At 36.4% G+C, this 17,489-nt stretch overlaps 1 protein-coding gene across 1 annotated transcript; it reads left to right on the forward strand.

Moving 5' to 3' along the window:
• The first annotated feature begins 736 nt into the window (after nucleotides 1–736).
• Nucleotides 737–17,453, forward strand: LOC112045007 (uncharacterized). Its single transcript, XM_024081040.2, has 13 exons — nucleotides 737–921; nucleotides 1,070–3,064; nucleotides 3,467–3,666; nucleotides 4,506–4,797; nucleotides 6,092–6,288; nucleotides 6,973–7,104; nucleotides 7,816–7,964; nucleotides 8,883–8,984; nucleotides 9,680–9,891; nucleotides 10,390–10,528; nucleotides 11,186–11,377; nucleotides 12,085–12,197; nucleotides 13,590–17,453. The coding sequence occupies exons 1-13, from the start codon at nucleotides 825–827 to the stop codon at nucleotides 13,631–13,633; spliced, it is 3,864 nt and encodes a 1,287-aa protein (XP_023936808.2). The 5' UTR covers nucleotides 737–824; the 3' UTR covers nucleotides 13,634–17,453.
• Nucleotides 17,454–17,489: the final 36 nt, after the last annotated feature.

The following is a 17,489-nucleotide window of genomic DNA, read 5'->3' on the forward strand; positions in this document are numbered from 1 at the left end:
GACCAATTAAGTTGAAATATGAATTAAGTGGAAACATGGGGCACATTTTGGAGGGACCGGATTCAAACCTACGCCCTCCGAACCGAAGCCAGAAGTCATAATCACTAGGCTATCACGACTCATCAACTGCCATACCTTCCCTAAATTAATATTGATACTTTCCGTCTTGATTTTTTTATTTGGGTATGAAATAAGCCTTACAAAAAATAGCTGCTGTAAATCGTTAGGGTGTTCCCTTAGCTGTCCTTCGTCTCCATCATCAGATCTCTAATGATAGTCAAAACCCATCTAGATGGAAAGTTCTCATCAATACAAATTAGTGATCACAAGGTAACTACTGTAAAGCGTTGACGTTTTTCTGCTTGTCCGTTTTTCTGCTCCATCATCCGACCCTGACGTGAAGATAATGGGACCGCTCAGGATCTGGAGTACCTATACCCTTTCAAACAAATAAGAATTACTTTAATCGGTTCAGGCAATGATTATAATGGGTGCAGGCGTCTTCGAGTAATTGCCTATCATACAAAAAAGACTATGACTCAAAAATAATTTCTTAACCTATATATCTACTCTGTACCGAATCGTAAATCTATGGTCTAATTTAACCTGCATTGGTTGTCTATGGTTTCGAATAATCAAAAACGTTAGTACGCTTATCTTAATGTTTTGCGATTAAAAAGAAAAATTGTCAACTTACTGTCAGTGTCAATGTCAAAATAACTTTTGTGAATAATTATTGACAGATGATGTGGCCTGCTTTGCTGTTTTGTTCTAGTGAATTTTAATTTAAATAATATTAATTGAGTGTCTATAATAATGCAAAAATGACTTTATTACAATATATTTTATTTACATTATTAATTTCCACATGCCAATGTACATTACCAGATAAAGTTTATTGTGTAAATCCAGAATGTAGTGGTAAGTAAATTGACAATCTGTTAGGTTTCTCAATATTTTCCATTTTTATCAATAATATCACGTTAAATGATAAATATCACGCAATGGTTATGTTATATACCACGTCATTTATTAGGATTTAAGACTCTAACTGTATTTAATGTTTCAGAACCTATATCAAAAGCAAAAACACTTCTGAACTATAGTAGTCCTGACAAAAATTTTATAACATTCAGAGGAAATTCTGATGCGATAATTTATATGAAATCCGCTGACAAGAATTCCGAGAATTCTATATGGTATGCCTCTGTTAATGGTAAATCAGGATTCATTAACTCGAAATTTTTACGAGAATATAAAGTACTGGAAAAACACCCTAAATTTATTTTGCCACTAGACGTAGATATGATACAAATTGCAGTGCAGCCTGACAAAGTAAAGCAGGCTCATGAAGTGATTGAGGGAACAACAATATTAACAGATCCTTCACCCATTCAAAAGGAACAAGAAAACACTTCCAACCTTATTGATGTATCCAATGAAAACCATGTCCCTAATATTCCAGAAAATATTGAACATGTGCAAAATGACTCTGGTAATAATCAAAATATTCCAACAGAAAACTATCTAGAAACATTTTTAAATAAACACACCTCAACTGAGTCTACTACAGAAGGCTCTTCTCCAGAACGGTCAAAAAATGTGGTTGATGAATCAATTGAAATACAAAATTATGTAACAGAACCTCCAATCCATGCATCAGACAAATCTATTAACCAGATTGAGCAAGTTGTTAACCAAAATTTTGATTCTCATTCTTCACAACAAATAGATGAAATGCAAAATATTCAAACACATACTGAAAATATATCACAATCAGAAGAGCTTGCTTCTAGTAATAGTGACATATTTTCATCAGAGTCTGTCACAAGTCCACCAAATATTGAATCTAACCTGCCAAATGAAAATATAGACTCTTTAAACATTGTTCAAGAAAATTCAAACAATATACTTAATCCTCCAGAAAATATACCAGAAGTGCCTGAGTTAAGTAAAGAAAATACTGAAATAGATGTAAAAGAAACTGTGACTGAAAATCTTCAAACAGAAACAAAAAATATACCAGCAGAACCAACTTTCATTTTGTCTAGTCAAAAATCTACAACACCAGTCACACCTTTAGATAATTTGCAATTAACAAAAGATGTAGATGAGAATGCTATACCTATAGACAATGTTGGTAATATTGCAGACTTCGGTACAAATACTATACCAGAAGTTACAAGTACATTGGCAACACCAAAAGTTGTAAATACTTTTGATACTACAACAGAAGCTGTAATACAAGAATCTCTTACAACAACTACTGAAACAGTGCCTGTAACTGAATTAAAATCTGAACCAACAATGGAAACACAAAGAGATACAAGTACATCATCAATACCAGAAGTTGTCAACACTTTTGGTACTACAACAGAAGCTGTATCACAAGAATCTTTTACAACAACTACTGAAACAGTTCCAACAACTGAATTCAAACCTGAACCAGCAACTGGGACACCAGTAGATACAAGTGCATCAGCAGTACCAGAAGTTGTCAGCATTTTTGGTGCTACAACAGAAGCTGTATCACAGGAATCTTTCATAACAACTACTGAAACAGTTCCAACAACTGGAACACCAGTAGATACAAGTTCAACAGCAACACCAGAAGTTATTAACACCTTTGACACTACAACAGAAGCTGTATCACAGGAATCTTTTTCAACAACTACTGAAACAGTACCTGTAACTGAATTTAATCCTGATTCATTAACTGAAAAAATTATCACTCCTGACCCAAAACCTGACATTTATGAAACTACAACTGAGAGTTTAATTGAAGAAATATTTAGTGAAGCCACTACTGAAACACCATCTTATCCAGAAGAAAGTGCAGGGGGTCTGCTTTCAGATATTTACACAACTATTGCTGATATGTGGCCTCCTAGTACTGAAGCGCCCCCTAAAGAAATCTTTAATCCTGATTATGTTCGTAATCCTGATAGTGAAGCGACACTATTGGATGAAACAGAAAGTTTCTCATTCATTAGTTATATTTTTAATGCATACACTTCTGTTATGGGCATTAAAGAACCAACACATGACTTGTTCCCATCACCTGGTGAGTTATTTATTACAATGAAATAATATATTATATTGGAGGTATTGCTAAAGTGACGCCTGAATTTCAAGAAATTGCTTATCTTTCCCTTGAATTTTTAATATATTGATGCTCGCTGTGCCGTGCAATTACACTTGTGGAAAATTATTGCTCTTTCAACCTAACAAACAAACTCTTCAGTTTTTTTAATATTACTATACATATTAGACTATTTTTGGGCTTGCTTTGTAACGCCACCATTCTATCAAATTAAATGCCAATGAGAATACGTAAATTGAAAAATAATTTTCTTGTTAGTAAAATTGTTTATCATCGAAACGTGGTTGTTCATTACAAATATTTTGTCTTATCATAGTATGTACCTGTTTAAATAATTAATTTTCAATTGTATTAAATTTTCAGGTGATAAGTGTTTTACAGATGAGTATTGCGATGGGGAGAGTATGAAAAAACCAAACCGCCTTTTGACATTCCTTCTGACCACGGCCGGGTCAGTCTTACTATTTATACTGGGATACTACTATATTGAGAACAATAGACAAGATGGCAGACTTATTGGCAGTATTAATAATCTCCAGAGAGAGTTGTTGTTTTCTACAAAGGTGAGATTTGTTTTTACAATTTGTACTTTTTAGAGAATACTTGAAGAAAATTAAACATGTATAGAACTTGTAGACCTTACTATGCTGTGGGAGTAAAAGTGTCCAAATTAATTACCTAACAAATGAACTAAGTAAAAATGGCTATGTGGTTATTTTATACAACAAAGTGGCTCAGGAAAATCTCTTTATAACCTGCTTGGCTTGTTTCATTAAAACTGCAACCAGTTCTATATAAAAATGGGTCTCCAAAGCACAACACTAGCACAAAAGGAGAATGTTAGATAGTTCGAAAGGAATTCCCTAACGCAATACCCATAAGAGCCCAGTGGATATGACCTCTGCCTCCGATATCAGAGAGTGTGGGTTCGAATCCGTGTCAACTCTGCCAATCCACATGGGGCCAGAGTGGTGGACTATTGGTCTAACCCCTCTCTTTCTGAGAGAAGACTCGAGCTCAGCAGTGTCCCGAATATGGGTTAATAACGAAGACTCGTAGTCACGAGTTCCAGGCTATGCTCAGAATTTTTTTCTCTGCCACATGATGAACCCACACAGTGAATCTATGAAATGCTAAGATATTTAAGCTTGATGTAATCTGTTTGGAGTTCAGCTTTTTATCATAAAATCCCTATAGTAGATCTTAATCAAACATAAATTACTGAACTAATAGAAAAAAGAATCCTATGCTTAGATTGTAAATTATCCATTAACAGCATAGCTTTTAAATCCATTTAACTGTATCTTGACTGAATCTTATAATATGGAGTTGGCCCATTGAGGCTCTCTTTATTAATTAGTTTAATTAATTGAGGAATTGTAATGAGCTTCTTCATTTCTAGGAGTGTGAGATCCTTAAAGAGGAGCTTGCAACTACTAAAAATAAATTAGCTGGAATAGAAGACAATTCATTTGGCATGGACGATATGGTACAATCATTAAAAGCAGAAATCAAGGAATTAAAAGAAAATAACGAAAGATTGCGAAACTCGTTGGACGCTAACGAGAAATTGCTCAGAGTTTCGGAAAACACCGCAAGCGAACTACAAAATACGCTAAGCGAAGTAGATAACACATTAAGTGAGCTTTGCAATGAAAGAGCCAACTCTGAAGAACAAATAGCTGAATTAAATGGTAAGTGTTTTTTTATTTATTACATGTTAGCCCTTGACTACAATCTTACCTGATGGTAAGCGATGATGCAATCTAAGATTGAAGCAGGCTAACTTGTTAGGGGGAGGATGAAAATCCACACCACTTTCGGTTTCTACGCAACATCGTACCGAAACTCTAAAATGCTTGGCGGTACGTCTACTTACGAGTAAGTATAGGTTGGAGATATTTTGAAATACATTGTGCAGAGATGGCAAACGTCTGACTCTATTGCAAATTGAATTACATAAGTATTATCATTGAACCTATACAATACAAGCCGATAGCTATAAAATAAAATCATGTTGATCAACTAAGAAGGCGAAGTAAAAACAATCATGTTTAGACCTATTTGACGTTGACAAAACTTACAGTTCGTTTCATGAAAGATTCTGCGGGTGCCGCGATTCACGATAATAATAATAATAAAAACATTTATACAGCCAAAAAAACATAACATAAATAAGAAAAAAAAACATGAGAATTAATACTAAAATAATACTAAGGCTTCGGCTGAATAGGGCGCTGCCTCAGCTCTATGGTCTATACTCAGCAAAGTAGCTGTAGCGCGGATTTTCAGTCATGACCCCAGGGTGAGCTCACGGACTGATTGGGAAAGCGTTGCGTCGTTTATTGATTCCAAATTTAAAATAGATAATAGTACGTATTATGAACGTCATACAGGCGACTGTCACCGTACCCATGTTTGCAACACTTTAGTGTGGCATGATCATATCAGCAGCAGTTTGCAATATTATTCAGCATATTAAGTTATATTCCCTGCCGCTTGCTCTTTAAGCCTGAAATATATCTATGCCTACTTATAATAAATCTGTAGAGAGGTCAATTCTGTATAGCTCCTGTTAAAAGTCAAGGGCTAAAATCTACTAAATGATATGGATGATTGTGGGTAAATTTCATTAATTAACTTCTCTAGAATAAAGAGTTCTTAAAATAGAAATTACATGAAATATATTTCCAAAATAACTATCAGGGGGTAATTAGGGATCAATACTGATACCAAAAATGCAGTCAGTAAAATTTTTGTCTGTCTGTCTGTCCTTATAGAAAAACTACTCGACAGGTTTTAACGAAACTGAATATAGTATACTTTTCATCATGCTACAATCAATAGTGGCAGAGCAGTGAAGGGAAATGTTGGGAAAACGGGAATAGTTACTCCATTTTTACAGCGATACTACTGGCTCTGGCAAAGAGATAAGGGCGGATGAAGTTGCGGGCGTCCGCTAGTTATAAATATTATACTCTTTTGTAGGTAAAATCCAAGCATTTGAAGAAGAATTGATATCTGTGCGCAGAGAGAGAGATAACTTCCAACTAAAGTATGTGTCCGCTGAAACAGCATTGGAAGAGTTTAAGAAACAGAAAGTGCAGCTACAAGACATCACTCAGAAGTTGGCTGACGCTAATAATACAATCGAACTACAGAAACATGAAATTTTAGCGCTCAAGGTAAATAATACTTTTCATAGTTGTGAAAAATTAAAATATTAAAATAAAATAAAATCTTTTTTACTAGAAAATTCAACTGATTTATATCACAAAAATAACTAAAAAGCGAAAAATAACATCGTATGTGCTACCTCCTGAGTCCTGATCATTTTGAAGGTGATGCAAAGCTAGTGGTGTATATATAAAGCCATTTCTGAAAGAACCATCTGAAAATCCCAAAACTTTATGATTCAAATTGCTTGAGTTATTGCATCTTTGTGTTGGCACCTCCTTCAAAGTAATCAGAGTTGTAGAACAGAGATTTCAGGATTTTAAAGGATTTTTTAAAATTATTACTGCTTTGTGAACCTGATCCCTGTTCTATAAGTCACATAAAGAGCTTTACATATCAAGAAGATTATTGCTTTGAAAGCATTAAATAATATTGAAATAACAACTTAAATATATCTTAGCAAATAACTTAATTAAGTTAACTTTTTAAACAAAAAAAATACATAATATAAATTTCTAATATTTCGCAACATGTGCATAAATAAATATACAAATTTTTCGACACATTAGTTTGTGTTATTGATAATATTAATATCAGACATTCTAGAAATGTTTAACCTAAAGTTATCTCGCTATCTCTTTATATAAACTCATATATAGCTTTTATTTTTACTATTTACATTTGTTTTCCAGGATGCACTGAAAGATATAAAGAGTGGTACATCCTCAAACGTTGATGTAACATCACTAATAGATCACACTGAAATCAAGGCAAAGCTATCCAAAGCTTTGGAGGAGAAAAATACTTTTAAGAGTAAATATGAGGTAAGATACAAGCTTTGACCATCATATTTGAAGAGATATTTGTATACCTCCAGGACCTTATACGGATAAAATATATTAGATAAGCACATGTGCTTGCAAAGGTATAGTCTTTGGATCCAGATATAAAATACTAGCAGACTCCTGCGACTTTGTCTGTGTAGAATTCAGTTTTTCACAAATCCTGCGGGAACCATTATTTTTCCGGGATCTAGCTAGCTATGTGTTCAAAAGTAGCTTATGTGTTAATCCAGAGTAAAATAAAGGAAGAACAAACATACACACTAACACACAAACTTTCGCCTTTATTAGTGTGATAGTGTGATTAGTGTGATTTATTCATTACCAAATTTTGTTAATGAATTTAATATTATCACCCTAATCCTAAGCCCGCCATTACCTGCATAGGAGCTGCGTGGTGGGCTCAGGGAGGCCTGGCTCTGATTCTGGAGGTTGTGGGTTTGAATTCGATCCGGGGCATGCACCACCAACTTTTCAGTTGTGTGCATTTTAAGAAATTAAATATCACGTGTCTCAAACTGAGAAGGAAAACATCGTGAGGAAAACTGTTTACCAGAGAATTTTCTTAATTCTCTGCGTGCGTGAAGTCTATTCGTATTGGGCCAGTGTGGTGGACTGTTGGCCTAACACCTCTCTGAGAGTAGACTCGAGCTCGAGCCGAATATGTCGATAATGATGATGTTTTCCCACCAGACAGAGTATAAGGAAAGGAGCCGCATTGCTGAAGAACTGAAGACTACGCAGCAGTCTCAACAAACTAGCAGTCAACAAGCCTCAGAGGCTCTCACACGGCTGGAGGTTCTTGGCAAATACTTTCAAGAACGGGAAAGTGAACTATTAAAGTTAGTACAAGCCTTACTGTGTGAAATCTATAATATAAAAATGAATCGCAAAATGCGTTGTTAAGCGCATAACTCAACAACGCCTGGACCAATTTGGCCAATTCTATTTTTAAAATGTTAAATGAAGTTCCTGGATGGTTTTTACGACGAGAAAAATTTAAAAAGACTAAAAAAAAATTCCAAATACAAACGATTCGTAATAATTTGAATTTTAATATGTATAGGGTAGGATTAAGGTAGGAGTAGGGTAGGGGTAGGGTGGGGATAGGGTAGGGGTAGGGTATGGGTAGGGTTGGAGTAGGGTAGGTAAGGGTATGGAAGAAGTGCACTAAAGTCAAAGCGAAGCTTGACCGGGTCCGCTAGTATTAAATATATATAAAGTAATAAATAATGAATTATTGATTTGAGAATATCATGACTGTCGATCATACGTACAACGCTCCCCCTGTGGTCAAGTGCGGAAAATGCCCAGGAAAGAGGAAGAAGAAGGGTAGTTGACTCATATCAAATTTAATATACCTAAACTATTGATTTCGTGTAGTCCATGGAATAAGGGTCCGAAATATATCCTTATTAATTAATAAAAGTTAAGGATTTCATAGAAAACAAAATTAATTAAAAAATAGTGTATATTATCAGTTTTTCCAAACGACAAAAAAACGCTTTCGTCCATTTTGTGACGTCACAAACTTCATGTACTAAAGTAAGAAACGTGAAACTAACTAATAACTAATAATTTTAACAAACACTAATAAACCATTTGGTTAATGTGTAGTGTTTACATGACGTCATGAAACTATAAACTAAAGATCATGGACTGACAACGTTTTGGCTCATATTGTCAAAAAAATATGTCAATTATAATTTTTATGTATTCACATCTCAAAAGTATTCAATAGAAGCTTTTTAAAATTCTAGGGAGCTCAGTACCAAAGAGGCATTATGGCTCAGCAAGCAAGGAGAATCAACGAGCACTGTGGAAAAGATTGAGTTGTTACAACAAGAACTACAACGATACAAGTGAGTTACTGGTATATTGTATATTTCTATTATATTTTATTATCTAACAAATTAATTAATTATAAATGGCCATGTGCCTACATATGGGATCTCCTGTAAAAAAAATCAAAATAATAAGAATGTACAAATGAAATACAAAAATTAACAAATAAAATAAATGAGCATGGCCTTCAATGGAAGGTCAGCTACACATGCCATGAAGTACCCACAAGCAATTTGCTTAAAGCTGATTGCACAATAGTAATGAATTTAAAAATAAATAAATAAATAAAGTAAAAAGCCATGTGGTTAGTTAATATGCTGTAAAAGTGTGTGTGATGGGAACCATCAAAATCTCTCTATAACCAGCTTGAATACCTTTGCCTAGCTAGAACTGCAGTAAGTTTTTTATTAAATTGGGTATCCAAAGCTCTCTTAAAGGATTATTATCCTACTAGAGCTTTGGATTTTGGTTGTCCTGCCCAGCCAAATTGTGTATTCTCAATTTGGCGGAACGGCTGGGCAGAACAACACTAGTGTAAAAGGGGACTATTAATTAAGTTTAAAAGAGCTCCTTAAGGAGTATTTTTCCTGTCTCACAATGGACCCGGCTCACTTACGGTGAATCCATGGAAAGTTGAAGATGGAAGATATTCGTCCTTTCTCCCTGTAAGCTTTCTGAATTGATTTTTATTTATATTGTATATTTTTGACAGGGAGAAATGCGACACGTTGACGCTAGAGCTAGCTGAGCAGGAGTCCGCTCGGCGCACGGCCATTAGTGAGATAGAGGCGCGCTCACACAGCGCGTGGCTAGAGGCGCGCCAGGCCAAGCGCGACGCGGAGGCCGCCAAGGACGACGCCGCTGCGCTGCGGCGCAAGCTGGCGGCCATGCACCAGGCCGACGGCGCCGCGTCGCCTCATAGACGTAAGAGTGTACTGTAGTAGTATACGAGCAGCATCCATCAGCAGATAGAGGCGCGCTCACACAGCGCGTGGCTAGAGGCGCGCCAGGCCAAGCGCGACGCGGAGGCCGCCAAGGACGACGCCGCTGCGCTGCGGCGCAAGCTGGCGGCCATGCACCAGGCCGACGGCGCCGCGTCGCCTCATAGACGTAAGAGTGTACTGTAGTAGTATACGAGCAGCATCCATCAGCAGATAGAGGCGCGCTCACACAGCGCGTGGCTAGAGGCGCGCCAGGCCAAGCGCGACGCGGAGACCGTCAATGACTGTTGTTGACGCTGTATTGTAGTAGTAGACAAGTAGTCTAGTACAATTTGAAGTCCTATTTTTCAAAAACTTTTAAATCAGGATATTTGTCAGATATTGTTAGTAACATTATAAAGAGACCATATTGTTGCCAATGTCAGTATATATTTCATAACGTAACACAGTGAGACTCTAATGTAATCCTCAATTGTCGTAGCGGTGGCATCACCACTGGAAGCGGAGGTGGGGTTGCCAGCGCCCCTGCCGCCGCCACTGGCGTTCCTGCCACCCCCACTGTTGCCGCCGCTGCCGCGCCCGCCGCCGCTGGGTCGACTGCCTTCGCCACACCCGCCCAGGTATGTACTAGATTACTTTGAAATAACAAACGCTGTTTCGCTATGCCTGTAGATGGCAGCAAGCATCTTAAAATTCAAATCCAATAAGTGTTCATTTACACGAGCAGCAACTGCTACCGACGACTGCAGTCGCCGACGTCTCGTGTAAATGAACCCTTAGTCGTAAAGACTGATAAGATAGTACGACAATAGTGCAAATTGCAATTCAAATCCATTGACACCCGTGGTGGTGCCTTCATTGCCACGCATAAATCATATTATTGGATGGCGTAAAAAAAACTTTTTCATGATAAATACAAATTGGCTTGCGCTTGACTATAATCACGCCTGGTAAAAATCAATAATGAAGTCTTTAGAGCACTTACAACAGAAAATATTTACTCACTCTTGCGTTAAAGGAGTTCAAATTATAGGTGGCAGGAAACACGCTAATGAAAATTTCTTGTAGAAAATATATACCTCAAACAAATAATTTAGAGCAGACAGGCCAAATGTTAATCTGTAATGAACTTTTTCTGTGTGTAAAACATACTCCTACATGCTATGGTTGGTCCAATACAGAAGGCAAAACTCAACGTCGACGAGTCGTTCGACGCAAATCGAATGCGTCAGAATAGCCATAGCTTTAATATATCGTGCCATTTACACCACAAACAGGTACAGCGAGCGGCGCTATTCTCCAGACAGACGCTACTCTCCGGAAAGCCGCTACTCACCGGAGAGCCGTTACTCTCCGGAGAGCCGCTACTCTCCGGACACTGTGCGCTACTCGCCGGAGAGTCGCTACTCTCCGCGACAGCGTCGTTCACCCTACTCACCGCGGGATAGGAGAATGCGGCCTATAGACAGGTACTTGTGTTTGACTAAATCTCTTTCCATCATCAAGTTACGTTTAGCAAAGTAAACTATCATAGTGACACTATGTACTCCAGTTATTTAAACCAAAAGAAATTAACCTCGGAATGAAACCTTGCCTTGCTCATATAAGTAATGAAAACGTTCTCAATAAGTGCTCTTTTTTCGTTTTTTTAATCTCAGAAGGAAAAACTGGTTTTTGAGGACTTTTGAACTTGAATAACTACTGCTCCCGTGATCTTTCGACAGTATTTAGAATAAAATATGTTACAAAAATCCAGCTGTTTCCGTTTTATTTTGAGGTTGTAAAATCCGTCGAGTAGTTTTTGTTTCTATAACGAACATACAGACAGACAAAAATTTTACTGATTGCATTTTTAGCATCAGTATCGACCACTAATCACCCCCTGATAGTTATTTTTTTGAAATATATTTCATGTACAGAATTGACCTCTCTACAGATTTATTATAAGTATAGGTGAAAAACGTTCTCAGTGCTTTTCGTTTTTTTATCTCTTGAGGAAAAATATTCCAAAACAGGTTTTGACAACTTTTGCCCTTGAATATCTACTACTCCCATGTGACCTACAGAGATTTTTAAAACAGTATTGAGAATGCTAAAATATTGTTGGAAAAATCCAGCTTATTCCGTTTTATTTTGAGGTTATACTAAATCTTATATTGATTACATCCTACGGCAGACCCAATGGACGTAGTTCGCGGTCTCGCAACGGGCCTGCTGACACAGAAACCGAATACAATTCCGACAGCCCGACTCGACGACCGCCGCGACGACGATACTCGAGGCATTCAGGTAACATAAGCTTACATTTTAGAATTTAAACTATCGTGAGTGTTATTTATATTAATTGATTATGAAACACGGCTAAAATTCACGTGATATTAGGTTAGGTTACGCGTTAGTTCTGTTTGATTACAAGAAGACGAGTCTAATGAAGATGACATTAATGAACCGTCGGAGAGTGTAACGGAACTTTCACTCCCCACCACTCAACCCCTCTCCGCGCGCGCAATGCGTGCAGCAGCGCGTCGCGCAGCCGCTTCGCAGTTTGGATCGTGCCGCGATGCAAGTACCAGCTCATGACTAAGGGCCCCGTATGGGTTCGAATCTAGTCGGGCATACTCCGACCTAATATCACGTGAGTTTTAGCCGTGTTTCATAATCAATTAATAAGGTTACATCGTTATTAGTTTCCGACCGAACTTTCGATTTTGGCCAATTTTTGGCGAAAAACACAGGTTCCGGCCACAATCTAAACAAAGCTACACCCGAAAATATGAATTTGGGCGGTTTCTACTAGCCCGGGAAGGAGGTTAGCCTCGAGGCCCGTAACTATATTTTTTAACTAGCTGACGCCACGCGGTTTTATCCGCGTGGTTCCTGTTCTCGTAGGAGTATGGGGATAATATATAGTCTACAGCCTTCCTCGATAAATGGGCTATCTAACACTGAAAGAGGTTTTCAAATCGGACCAGTAGTTCCTGAGATTAGCGCGTTCAATTAAACAAACCCTTCAGCTTTATAATATTAGTAGAGATTTTAAGGTATAATTTTCATATTTTAAGTACATAGACCTGTAGGGCTATTCTGTAAAGATGATTTGTATAACTCGCAGATGCTAGTTTCGAATCCACCTCTATTTCTATCTGTCTAACATGATACTATAATATAAGGAAGACAGAGGGAATTCTTAACTCGCTCTTGCTAGTTGTACAAAACATTGTTATAGAATATACTGGTCTGATAAATCATCTCCTTTGGTACAGACCATCCTATTAAAAAGTGGATGCACAATCAGCGACCAAAAAACGTCTCCAATCAATGAGTGCCAAAACAACTTCTCAAGTAGTTGCATTTGCAATTCAACCTTAAACTCAATCCTTAAGGTTGAATTTGCTCTGAATTTGGGATTTTATTGAATATTGGACTATATTTATAAGCCTTTAGGTACAATTTTCTTTGCCAATAATTCTAAAACTGTCAAAGCAATTTTCGCCATTTTTTAAGTGAAATTTTTTACATGATTGTGCGTCCTTATATTGTATGAGGTCAATGGTACAGACTTAATATCTTTGGTGCCGATGCACAAATAATAATATACCATGGGGTGGGCTAGTCTGAGGAATTCCTAAATTAAATGTAATGTAACATTATCTTTATAACAATTATGACTATCTGTTTCAGGACCCAGTTCTGGCTCTGGATGTTCGTCCGAATCTGAGAAATGAAGTCCTTTAGTCAAACGTTATTTTGCTGTAGTGGAAATGGAGTCCAAATGCACTCTGCTGATGGTTACGGTACTAAAGTCTATGAATTAGGTAAAAAAAATACTCCACTCCTTTAAAATTAAATATGAAATGTATCTTCCGATTAAAAGTAAGAGTTATGAACATTGTTTTTATATCATGTAGTTTTAGCTTTGCTTTTGTTCGAACCCGAGTATGTTACCTATTATAGTTTATTTTTACCACGTTTTCTGTATTTTTCTGTATTATAGTGGAAACCCGGCTTCGCTGACTTTGTTTATGCGGATTTCTAATTATACTGAAGGAATACTAAAAGTCAAAACATGCCAAAACGATAGTGGGAGACACAAGCTATTTTTAGGATTTATATTTCTAAATTTATTATTGTTCACATAAACATCAGAATTTTAGATTATCCGAATGTCTTACAGTAATTAGTAAAGTTAATCGAAGATAAACTTTCTGCACTTCGAATAATATTACTCTGTTTTAGTATTTGTCAGGCATACACACTTTTTCAGTAATATTGTTTAAATAATGAAACTTACTGGAATTGAGGCTTTTATTACACTAATAGAATAAAATGTCCCATAAATGAGTTACACTATATTGTTTCTAAATGTAGAATATGTACCTACCTAAATGTAATTAAATAATAATAATAATTTATTTATTGAACGTTCTCTCTTCTTACGTACTCTTTCTTGCTTATTTAATCCAAACAGTACTACACTGCTATAACACTATCCATTCCAGATGTATTAAGAATACATAAACTGGATAAATGCATAAAAATTCTAAACTTACGTTTTCAAAAAAAATATGAAATAGGTGTTCGATTATCATTTAGGTGTTATTCAAAAAAAAATCAAAGCTTGCGTCCTAAAGTGCCATCTTCAAGTGCTAGTTAATTGCAGCAATAATCTCGCCTTGATACTAAATTTTAAACAAACTTTATGGGCCTACCTTCAAAGGGCTATATTTCCCAAATATTACTCGACTACTCTGACCTACCTATCTAATGAGACGTTGTAGTCAAGCGGCGATGCGTTGTGGTCTCGTGACATTCCATTACGAGTTGCTAAAATTGTCGTACTATTAACCCAAATAGGAAAGATTTTTCGACGATAATATGGTTAGTGGCGGTCATAAGCGTATATAAAGGGGGGAACGGGTGGGTCGTGCCCACCCTAGAATGGACCTGTGTCCATCCTGGGATACTGGGCTACTGATATGGAATTCTATTATGATACTGATAATAGACTTGATGTCGAAGGCTAGACCCACCCAAGGAAATAATGCTAGATACGCCAATGGTGACTGAGGATCGAATGTAATAGCGCGCTCTCAGAAAGGCCTATGTCCAGCAGTGGGCGGATACAAGCTGATGATGAATAGGATTAGTTAGATTTCATCGCTTAGTCGGTTAGATTACAATACCACGGTTAGATTAGATCATCTCTTAACATCAGCTGAGAGCACAGTCAAGCGCTTGCAAGTTAATAAACAAAAAAATGTGTCTTAAAAAGAAATAGGTATTAACAATTGTCATGAGCTTGAGTAACTAAATCTTATTATGAAACGAAAATTGAGTTATATCTAGTCCATAGGATCATGTGAAACGAATAAACCATTATGAACTTAGATACTTTTAAACAAAAAGATGTTTGACGCCTTTATCTCTCAGTAATTACCACATTGTGTACGTCACTGTAATTTTAAAAACAAACTGCTTATTTTGTCTTCTTTATCGACGCAATTGAACGTCATAAACAATATATAACGTCAGCAGCAGATGCGGCATTAGACGTCGGCGGCCGTTATCGGCCGCCGACGTCTAATGCCTCGCAAAAAATGCCTCGCAAAAAACGCCTCGCAAAAAATGATTTATTCGTAATTAATTCCGGTTTTTTTTTTATTCTTTACAAGTTAGCCCATGACTACAATCACACCTGATGGCAAGTGATGGTCGAGTCTAAGACGGAAGCGGGCTAACACGTTAGGAGGAGGATGAATATCCACACCCCTTTCGGTTTCTACACGACATCGTACCGGAACACTAAATCGCTTGGCGGTACGTCTTTGTCGGTAGGGTGGTAACTAGCCACAGCCGAAGCCTCCCACCAGCCAGAAATATATATATATATATATATTCCGGTATCCTGAATCGTCTGCTGAAGCTACGAAAGTTGAAGGCTTTGAGTGATCCTACGCTCAAACCACTATAGATTGAATAGCAAAAAAGCAGCGAATCCCCGAGATTAATGGTTTAAAGTTTAAATTTTGACAAAGGAATGCAATGAGCCTCGCAATTTTGATATTGCCGACGTTTCTTCTGACCGTGCTACTGCTTCGCTACGTACAGATTTGCTTATTAATCTTTCAAAATTTGCTTCAAGATTCCGTATAAGCAAGCGGCATAAAGGAGTCCTCGTCTGCGCACGGCATATTTTATTCTCTTAAATTTTCCTGATTTATATGTATTCGTTGCTCAACGGTAAAGCGGTCGAACTCATCACTGAACGGTGGTGGTTCTCTCCCGTAGTCTGTCTCTATGGTGGTCGGACCTGTTGGACTATTGTCGTACTCACTCCTAATACAGTCTTTCCCGACTATGTTGGAAGGGAATAGGTATATTGGTCATATTTAAAAGATAGGGCAAATGATTTTTTTAATGTGCGATCGCCGCCCGCACCTCTCCCGCTCTTCTCTGACGTCAGATCCTGTACTCCTGTACTGCACAGGCGAGGACTGTATTATGCGGTTAGCTTCTTACAAGAATTAACCAAAAATCTACATTTATGCCACAAGATTTACATCACCGAAGTAATGATATAATAACAACGCCAATATCAAATAGGTCAACAGCAGACATGATAAAGATTATATTATTTTGATGTACAGTAAGTAAATAGGTACTGTTCTTATGATAATGTACTTACGCTTTTGCAAAATTTGTTCTATGATACCAATAAAAAACAAAATTAAATTTTTATTCTAATTTGTGAATTATATAACTTCGACTGCAAGCTTCTTAGTTTAATAATAATAGCCATGTTTAAAAATCTATACTATTTCTTTACTATTCGCTTATAAATGATATTCAAAAAACATCTAAGTAAGTAATGAGTTCCTATTATGTATCGAATTTAATTTGGTTGTATTATTTCATTCTTATGGTATAAAAATAGAAAATGCAATAGTGATTTTATTACAACTTGCGTATATATATCTTTTTTGATTTGGTTTTTTTGTTTTTATATCTCATGACTGAAGCAACTGTAATTATCTATAATATTATATGTAGTATCTATGTCAACTAAACCAAGACATTTCTTCCCCTCCGAGAACTGCTACAAGAATAAGTTGATTAAGGAAAATTAAATACCTTGTTTGAGTAACATTATGTATTAATATTTGTAAATACACCTCTTAAAATGATTATCAATGAGAATGATACGGTATCACATAGATAACAATAACTTTATGCGGTAGTCTTACTAAAGTAGGGTTGCCATCTTCAGTTATAATTTGTATTACTTAACAGTCATATATAAAGTCAATGTCATCTTTATGCCTTTGTAATGTTCGATTCTGTGAAAAAAATGGCAACCCTATATTTTCATGTTATTTTTATTAAATCAAGGGTTTGTATAATGCAAACTACTCTTATTGTACTTTATTGTATTATCCGTTCTGTCAATATTAATTGACACGATCTTTAATTTATTGTGAATTGTTGTTCATTAGTCTGTAATGTACTATATTAGATACGAATTTAAATAAATGATTTTTATTGAAATCCTGTCTGTATTATTTATACAACCATTTTCAGGAA

Source organism: Bicyclus anynana, chromosome 9, assembly GCF_947172395.1.
Source record: "Bicyclus anynana chromosome 9, ilBicAnyn1.1, whole genome shotgun sequence".
NCBI classification, from domain to species: domain Eukaryota; kingdom Metazoa; phylum Arthropoda; class Insecta; order Lepidoptera; family Nymphalidae; genus Bicyclus; species Bicyclus anynana.

Bases quoted from the DNA above. Each gene is read 5' to 3' on its own strand.
- LOC112045007 (XM_024081040.2), top strand. From the start codon at position 825: ATGACTTTATTACAATATATTTTATTTACATTATTAATTTCCACATGC. The intron at 6,289-6,972 runs GTAAATAATACT...TTTGTTTTCCAG, and splicing joins ATGAAATTTTAGCGCTCAAG to GATGCACTGAAAGATATAAA. The intron at 12,198-13,589 runs GTAACATAAGCT...TATCTGTTTCAG, and splicing joins ACGATACTCGAGGCATTCAG to GACCCAGTTCTGGCTCTGGA.